Source organism: Ambystoma mexicanum, chromosome 6p, assembly GCF_040938575.1.
Source record: "Ambystoma mexicanum isolate Mex_15411 chromosome 6p, UKY_AmexF1_1, whole genome shotgun sequence".
Lineage (NCBI taxonomy): Eukaryota > Metazoa > Chordata > Amphibia > Caudata > Ambystomatidae > Ambystoma > Ambystoma mexicanum.
Genome location: NC_090935.1, coordinates 117,132,698 through 117,142,265, shown reverse-complemented (window position 1 = coordinate 117,142,265; position 9,568 = coordinate 117,132,698). Strand labels below are relative to the sequence as shown.

At 47.4% G+C, this 9,568-nt stretch overlaps 1 protein-coding gene across 2 annotated transcripts in view; it reads left to right on the top strand.

Moving 5' to 3' along the window:
- The first annotated feature begins 6,433 nt into the window (after positions 1 to 6,433).
- Positions 6,434 to 9,568, top strand: part of LOC138511266 (C-C motif chemokine 19-like) — a 52,515-nt gene continuing 49,380 nt past the window's right edge. The window contains exon 1 of one of the 2 annotated variants that reach the window (XM_069626817.1): positions 6,434 to 7,054. Coding sequence is in view for 1 of the 2 variants with exons in the window: in XM_069626816.1 (XP_069482917.1) it covers positions 6,994 to 7,054 (61 nt within the window). In the remaining variant the exon portion in view is untranslated. The remainder of the gene's footprint in view (positions 7,055 to 9,568) is intronic. The other variant, XM_069626816.1, reaches the window with a different exon arrangement.

The window sequence follows — 9,568 nt, the reverse complement described above, 5'->3', positions numbered from 1 at the left end:
CAGTCCAGCTGTCCTCAGCCCGCTTAATACCTGACTCCGACAACCTCAATATACAGCCAGCAAACTTATTATTGAATTTGCCTTGTATCAACACCACCTCAAGGTATGAATTCCCTTTTTACATCATCTCTCAGGCCATTTAGCACACTCCTCACTCTGGCTACACAAGGAATGGCATGTTTCACAAGTTTTATCATGTGGACATATCCCTTTAGACATCCTAGATTAACCTCAGGCAACTCTTTAATTATCTCTTCACACTTTAGAACTTCCTCTGCAGTCAATATTTGCTCATCTGTAATGTGATCCAGCTTAATCCCGAACTGCCCTTGTTCTCTCCATCCTAGTAGGAATGTTAGCTGTAAAATAACCTAGCAACGGAATTGTATCCTCATTATACCCTCCTCGGTTGATGTTGAGAGCATCAACATACTGAATTCCGCTCCACCCAAAAGAGTTGACCCACGTCTCCAAAGAAATCTTGGACCATTTTGCCCCTGAATTTGACAACATATTTAAAGTCCTGCCATCGATCTGCGCCGTGGTACGTGGACTTGTATATTCATCCTCACTCCCCATCAGACACACTGGGGAACATTCAGTGCCTCCACCCATGCTAATTGCCTCATCACTCTCTTCTCCTCTGCTGATGTCCTTAAGTATATTTATGCTTGCTTTTACCCTGTATCACTTGACAAAGTGACCTTTCTGTTTGCATTTCATACATATCGCTCTGAGCCCTGGACAATTCCAAGAGTTTGCTACATGTGAGGGACTCCTGCACCTAAAGCACAGTAAAAGCTTGCCCTTGTTGCCACTGTGCACCCGTCTCCTCTCATCCTCGCTGTTACCCCTCCCCACTTCACTGCAGGTGCCTTTCACTTTGCCTTTGTCCTTTCTTTACTGCTTGAATGTCACACTTCACCTCTTTCTCTTTGCGGGTGAGCGTTTTCACACTGTTGTGTGTGCTCTACCCTCTTGGCAGTTTGCATCACTGCCTTTAAGCTGGGGTCCCCTTTGCTCCCTTATTTTGTCATCTAAATATCTAAACATAAATCGATTCCTAATTCTCTCATAAAATGTGCACTCAAATTCGTTAGGCCCAGCTGTGTAAAATGTCATTGCATAATCTTGCACACGTTCACCTTCCAACTAAGCTCTCATCCCACCACAATGGTACCTTTCTAATAAGACATTCAATTCAGGAGTATGAGGCTTATCGGGATTTGTAAACTCATTCAGCACCTCATTTTCTAGCTGTTCTACTGTGATATCAGGTGGGCTTGCGTAGATTATTGCCCCTTTATGATGCAGGCAGACCATTAGCAAGGACGTCTTCCTTTGACTCATGTAGTTAGGTCCTCATGACGCTGTGACATAGGGCCTCATTACGACCCTGGCGGTAGAGTAATAACGGCGCCAGTAGTGCTGCCGGCGCCGTTATCACTCTACCGCCACATTACGAGTTCTGCTTGCGGTGCCGATCTGTACGCCTGGTCAGACCAGACATGCAGAGTGGCACCCGCTAGCAGAACAGGATGCTAACATCGGCCCCGTTATTAATGGCACCATTGTTAGCATTCTCCCCATTCCCATTGAGCCTTATTGGGGCTCAAATGGGAATGGGGACGTACTGGGTCAGGGTCCAGCAAATGGGAATTACTGGGCCAGCAAAGGTCGGAATGGCTCGGTAATTCCCATTTTTCGGGACCCGGACACGGGTTTGGGGGTAGCCATGCTGCTAAAAACAGCATGGCTACCTCCAAACTCGTAATGAGGCCCATAGTCTTAAAAAGTCGGGCTTCTATACACCTGATTTAATCTTAGGGCTGCCTGGACCCGGTAAGAAGCTAGTAGACGCATGTACCCGGTTCATGGTGCAATGCTACCAAAGCCACCGGGTTTGCTGTGACTTGCTTATATAGTTCTGGTTTACTGTAGTTATGTTTTGTACCACGTTTTAGATGCAACACAGAACAGTTGCCCTCCGCTCGGTGCTTATCGAGTGTTTTTTCTTTACATCCGTCCTTGAAAGGTGCAGTAGGTAGTAAATACAACCGGCAATGCTGCCCTTCTTTACTGCTTGCCAATACCACTGAAGTTAGACTGGCTCTCTTAATGCTGTGTCAGTGATTAAATGTATTCGAACGGACGGCGTCCACCCTTGGAATGAGGACACTGACAGTAAGAGAAACAAAGTGCATTCGGGTAAGTGCAACATGACTCTTCAACTGTCTTGTTAGTTGTCTTTTACATCTGCAAGGATTTGATGAGTCTGTCCAAGCGGAGCTAGCTTGCACGGCCATCAGCCGAGCCCCTGGCAGTGGAGTTCACAGCTGCTTCTAGAATGTTAGTGTGCTCGCGATCGAAGCTGTTATTTCCGAATTGAAAAATAACAACTACTTCTAATATGAGGCAGAGCAGAGTTCTCTATCCTTGGTAGTTTATGCGCGTGAGGCATAGTGGTGACACCCCAACCCCCTCCCTTCACCTTGCTTTCCCGCCTACCCACCACCCACCCTCTCAATAATTCACAACCACTCATATTTGGTGGATGATCAAAATGTTGCATCTGCTTTTATTTTGGCGAGCGTTAGCTTACATGTGATTGGTATTGATGATCCCAGATGCAGGAACTATGCTGAGCTGGAATCCACTGGTGCACTGTGTCGTCCAGGTAGCACTTGAGTCCTTATATGCCCCTGTTTGCCTTTGCTGGTGATGTCATGTTAATGTTGTTCCCCATTTCCCCTGCCTGACTGGCTTTTCCATCCCCCAATGTATTGTTGCCCCTTTGAGTCAGCCCTTCCCCCCTTTTGTGGCTGATCCCCGTCCCTCTCTTCCCCAGGTCCTGCCTCCCCGTGTACGGTCTCTAGGATGGAATGAGTCAGTTCAGGTTCCCAACCTGTGGATGTTTGGTGCAGAGTGGCTGGTCCTGATCCTCAGCAAGAGTCATCCCCTATGTGCCCTGGGAGTGAGTAGGGAGCAGCGCTTGCCTTGGAATGCTCCTTAACATCAATGGATGAGGGCTTTGAACTTTCCCAAACGAGGTCTAAATGAATTCTTCCTTAAGTGTTTGTGCAAAAGAAGCAGTAGGAGATGCCCACTTTTATAAGCAAAGACCCAGAGGTGATTGGACAAAAGCAATCCTGCTTTAAGGGGTTCAAATCCTGTTCTTGTGACAAGTGGGCTGTGCTTGCTTGCATCATACCGAAAGTGAATAGTGCTAAAAGAAGGGGAGGAAATGGTAAGCAAAGAGAGATATAGAGAGAAGGAAGATTGTGGAATCTTCCTCCAACTATGTAGAGTTCCCTCTGTCAACACTAACCCACCCCCTTCCCTTGTCCACAGCATCAAAGACCCTTTTGGTACGCAGCACTCTGGTGTGAGGCTAGTCCTTTTGTGTAGTGAATGCTGTTTGATTCCTGTTTCCCAGGATAGCTCCTGCTGAGTGCTTGTTTTGCTGGTGAGGGGTGTTACCTGACCTCACAAAGGGTCAATGGAGAGGCAGTTCCCACTGGCTCCTGTCCTTCTGGGTGCAGCAAGACAAACAATCTGTGACTATACACCGCCTGTTCATGTGTGGTCTCACAGGGCTGACATTAGTAAGATATCAAATATAATAAGGCTTGTTAGCAGTTTGATTGCCTACGCAGGGTTTGAGAGGAGGTCAGGGGGAAAGGAAATTGTGGAGAGGGATACTATGGGGGTTATTAAGGCCTGGGAGTGTGTAATTTGTGGCCTGATTTGTTAGCACCAGACTTTGTATTGGTGCATTCCCAGGTTCCTAGTGATTGCATCAAATGCATTTTTATTTTTTTTAATGGGGGTTCCCCCAACCCCTGTTTTTGTTACCCCTTAAAACCCATTATAGTAAAAAAAAACTTTACCTACAAAAGAATGAATTTTTTCGATGCATTTTTTTTCAATGCTTTTGCATTCGACACTATGTATTCGTTGCAATGCCTGGATACCCATTCCCATCACAGCATTCACATTGGTGTGCCACTTGTCCTGCTTTGGTTTTGAAGTGGGTATCCCGCTTCAATCCCTGTCTCCGCCCATCACACCCAGCCCCATAAATCTCATCCACTCCTTTCCCCCATCTACTGCATCTGACATTTGCCTCAAAGGGGATACCCCTAACACATTAACTTGTAAGCCACTCCCTAGCCCTGCCCAGCATAACATTCCTCTTCCCGCCATCTCTTGCTCAAGTGCACACAACTCACCCAAACTCAATCTTGCCAGAGGGCTTGGCCTAACTGAAGGGGTCCTCTCCATGCACAGTGATTCCCAGACACTCTCTACACTTCCATTTTTGGTGATGCCTCAATTGCTTCCTGGGCGAGGAAGTCTACATCATTACACGGCAGATGATTAAGTATCAAGAGATTTGCACACATGATTGATGTAGTGTGAATGATTTTGCATGGGTGTTCTAAGACAATGAATCAACGTTAGCGTTGTGAAGACATGTCAGTCAGGGAGATAGGTGACTTTTGTTTGGGAGGAGTTGGTCATAAGCAGTGAAGTACCATCCAGTGGCAGATGCCATTGACACATTTGGAGATCCTCAGGGGTGCCTGGATATAGGGGAAGTATTTTGTGTGCATCTGCTATCTGGATGAGAGCTAACATGATATCCTTTTTTTTTAATGAAATAAAATGAAGGTTTGGCAATGCCACCAGTTTGGGCGTTTGTGTAGGCATAGAAAAGGCACTTACCAGTCACTACCATAATGGTATTCACTGGCCATTGACATTAGCAGGTGCAAAATGGAGCAAAATGGGCATCTAATAGCAGTGCATGGCAAATGCCTAATACTTATACACAAGACGAAACTGTTGGCTTTGCCAATGCTTGTTTTTGACAGGACTAGATTGACAAACGTGCATAATGCCTCTAAATCGAGTGGCTGAAGGCAGCCGTGGTGAAACATTTTTATTACACCAGTAGTGTGTTTGAGCTCCAATATAAGGCCCGATTCATGGAAATGTGCGCAGAAATCCCACAAGGGCTGTGCACCGAGATGGATAATGCGCGAGCATGCACGCAGAATAAAAAATATGCACCATGCGTATTCATCTAATTCACTGTGCAAAGTATCTGTATTCGCAAGTCACGGCCGGAACACTCCCAAAACGCCCATACGCAAAGCAGAAACATCCAGAACAGCTTCCTTTGCGCACTCGCTGCATGTGAATACATGCATCCTTCAAACAGTGCACGGGTCCCCCGCAAGCAGGCCTGCATCTGGAGGACTCTGCGCAGGGTCCCCCGTAACGGTTGCCAGCACCCTGACAACATGCGTGTGAAAAATTGTAACACGGTCTAAACTCGGAAAAACTGAATGCAATCCCCCATAGAGTGTTCCTGCACCCTGCCACATTGCTTACGCGCACCCGTAAGTAAGATCGGAAACCCGGTTGCGTACACGCACCCCTTAATCCGACATGCAAACCCTCCTCCGCACTGCGAATATTATGCGCAAGTGTACTTACGCCGGCCTTCAGGTGGCGGATAGTATGAAGGACTTGCGTGGAAGATTCCCTGCCGAGAGTTTGCGCACTCGATCCCCTTAATACGTCTTGCGCCATGCAATTGTGGGCGTGGGAGGGACTGCCTGCGAGCCGTCCATCGTAACGCCCAGATTTTCGCATGTTCTTCCCCATTTTCCATGTTCTGCCCCCTACTCCGCCGTCTGTGCAGGCCTCACCCACGGTCTGGGTGGTGTCTCCTGCAAGGCGTTCGACAGCTCTAAGAGACGTACCGAGCCGCGCAAACTCCATGCAAGTCCTGGGAAAGTACAGCCCATTAGATTACATGAATCGACGATCGCGGATTTGCGTGCAAGTACCCTATTGCCAGCACAAATAAGTCCATGAATCATGCCCCAAGTCATTAACTCTCAGAAGACTGCTTTGAAAAAACTCTTGCAGGCTCTTTGAGTGCAAAGTTTGACGTTAAGGCTTGATTAAAGTGACTTGAAACAGTTCCCTTAAGGAGGTGTTTTGCGTGGGTAGTGGCAGGAACTGGGTGGGAATGCCCATAGGAGTTGGCATGGCCACGGGCAGTCAGCGGGTGGGCAGATAAGCGAACAAGGGCTTCAAGCTATGTGCCCCTCACATGCCATTTCTCCCTATCTGTACTCGAATGCAATAGTTTTGGCTGGTAGGTGTCGCAAGGGACACCTAATAGCCCAAACTAACCATGCTATACTAGTTAATTCCATAGGCAAGTTTCGATTATCTGCAGTGAGTTATTCACCTTTATACAACAAAAGAAGCCCCTGAAGCGGGCGTGCCCACAGATGTTGCAAATGTGCGTGGCCAAGAAAGAGGGGAAGTTTGTTTCATGCATCTTGCCAGCTCCCAAAAGGGTTAAGTGGGTGGGTGCTGGTGGGAATGCTCATATTGGCATGGGTGTTTCGTGTGAAGTGGCCGGGGCGCACAGCCCACTCCCCGCGCTTTATTGTTCTCACTGATGGCTGCTGCAAGCCCTGAAACGAAAGCGAGAGCCACGGGGCTGAGGGATAAATAGAGGCTGTGGCAGCACCCAGAACTCGGAGCTTGAGAGAGACGAGCAGGCAGAGGGAACGGGGCCATCAGGCGGACCAGCTGGCACACTCTGCCCTCGCGCCCTGACCAGCTGGCACACTCTGCCCTCTCGCCCTGACTAGCCGCCACACTCTGCCCTCCCGCCCTGACCAGCCGGCACGCTCTGCCCTCGCGCCCTGACCAGCTGGCACACTCTGCCCTCTCGCCCTGACTAGCCGTCACACTCTGCCCTCCCGCCCTGACTAGCCGTCACACTCTGCCCTCTCGCCCTGACTAGCCGTCACACTCTGCCCTCCCGCCCTGACCAGCCGGCACGCTCTGCCCTCTCGCTCTGACCAGCTGCAGGCACGCACAGCCCCCGTCGCTCAGACCACCATCTCGCACGCTGAGCCATCCTCTTCTGCTGTCAGCAGTGGGTGCTGCTGTCTCGCCATGACAACAAACTCAGCCCTCCTGTTTCTGGGCATCCTCTGCCTCTGGAGCGCGACGCACGGTAAGATGAGCATCAGTAACGTTTCATCATGAAAAGAAAAAACAATGCAAGATGTAAAAAAATACGTTTTAACAAAAATCCTTGGGTACCATATTGCTTTAAATAAAATAGGTTTTTATGTTGATAGTATACAAAAAAAGATTCCCAAATCGGGATTTACAAAAATTCATGAACAATGTGGTGTTCGTTATTGTGTGAAATCCACATGGGATAAACAAAAAAACACACAATAACAATTGTGTAAGAATGGAAGAATTGGGGTACGTTGTTATTCCCACCTTAAAAAGCATTAGAGGGTTGCTGGAAAAGACTAATTTACTAAAGGAAAAAAAAACACCCAACGTAAGTAAAAATGCACTATAACGAGAGATTTTTTCCAAGTCTGTTTTGAAATGTTGTTTTCTGCCAAACCATTGTAAACGGTGAGCGTCCAGTATGTATTACAGCCATTTTATCGAAAGACATTTTACAAAACAGTTATTTTCAAAAATAATGGAAATCAGTAATTCTAGCCTCTGTCTGCAGTAAGGCTCGACCTGTTATAGTTCTGTCTAGGTTTTTTTGACAGTATTTAGGTGGAAGAGCGTTAGAGCGTTTTGCGAAAATCCGCAATACTACGAGTCGATTTGCAAGAGTCCCCTTTCTGTGAGAACGTGACTCCTGGCATGCTTGCTTGCTGCAATCTCAACATGCCTCTCAGCCTATTGGCTCTCCAAGGCGGATGAACTCAGGTGTGCTCGGAAGCAGAGACCTAGGGGTGAGGGGGGAGGCTATAACCCCGGGTCTTTTGGTTGTAACCCCAGATAGAAGCTCATGGGCTACAACCAAAAGGCTAGCTAGCCCCGAGTCCTGGCAGTCCCCGACATTAGCGTTGCCCCGGATCTTTTCCAGACCTATTAACACCCCTGCTCACATTGAAGTCAATGGGAGCTAATGCCTTTTTGAATGCGGGTGACAGCTTTCCTAGCAAGGAGAGCCCATTGAAGTCTATGGAAGACAGTTTTCAATTGGGAGGTTGACAATATAGCCATGTTGGTGACAACCTCCAAATATGGATGAGTTTAGAAGTATGCTTATATTCGGTGACGACCAAGAGGACCGTTTACAATACACCCGATCATTCCCAGTTCTACGTGCACTGATGTCAGCAAAGTGCGAAGGGGCGGCAGGGAGGAGAAGAAGTTCTTTAAATACCCACCGGTGTGAAGTGCTGGCGCTGTATATAATGTTACCTTGATGTATACCAGCACAGCTGCCATTTGCCTGGTGCCCAGGGCCTTTCCACATGCTGGGTCTGGCGGGATGCAAAGGTCTGCCTTGCTTGGTGCCTCTGCAGGATTGCTGACTGGCAGGTCATGTAGCCTGACCGGCTGGACCAATCTAGTGAGTAATGTCAGAAACAGGAGGTTCCTGTGAATACTATTTCACGTTTCACCTTTGTGGGTGTGCACTTCTTTTCAAGTTACACTCATCTGAGACTTCAAAGACACACCACTTATCGTGCCACTCTCAGATAAGTGCGATAGTTGCATGAAGTTTTCACCATTTCTTGATGCAAAGTGCGCAACATTTCCTAATAGCCATCAAGTTGTACAGCCATCGAGATTTTTCATATTGTTTTGTGAGTCGGTATATTTTCTTTGGTGGATCTCAGGAAACTCTCACAAGTTACACACTTTTCCGCGCATGGCACACACTCACCACTAGGAAAAGCTTTGTGAATCGTCCACTTATATTTAATAGAAGATAATATCCCTACCGCCATTATGTTACATTTGCAACATGCTATACTGCACCAACTCACCACCCTAGCGATCACCGAAGTGCCAAGGCTGGTCTGGAAGTAAGTGTGCTGTGCCCAGGACCCTGAGGTATCCCGACCACAGTGTGCAGAGGAACGGACAAGGGCTGGAGGGATGGTGGAAAGATGGCTTTAACAAAACACTGGGTTTAAATCGGTATAGGAGAGGCTACATGAGTGCAAAGTCCAAGAGATAAACAGGCACTACTTTACAAAGTAGTGTGCGGCTGTGTGTGCTAGTTGTGCTCAAGTGGCCCTTCAATCGTGTTATCATTTGTTGACCTGGAGTACATTTAATTTCTCCCACAAAATAAACTCCAGAATATTTACTGTGGACTGTCAAGACTAGAAGCCAAGATGGGTCAAGCAAAAGGTAGACTGTCTGAAAGTTGAATGTGATTTTAATGGTATTTATATGTTAATTTATTTATAGACATGAAGCAAGACTGCTCCTGTAGTCACAAAAGAACGTACAATAGATAAGAAATCAGTTTTAACGAAAAGCAGTGAGCTTCTTACAATGGGGTGAGTTCAAGTGGCATTCTGACCAGGTTGTGGAGGGGAGTAAATGCAACAGTGACTGGGGACGGGTGGACATACATAGATTGAGGACAGCGAACATTAGACATTTTTATGTGCAGGTAGGTAGGACGGCAAGCTGTGTTATGGATGTAACCATGATCGATGAAGTGCTAGAATGGAGGCATAGAAAG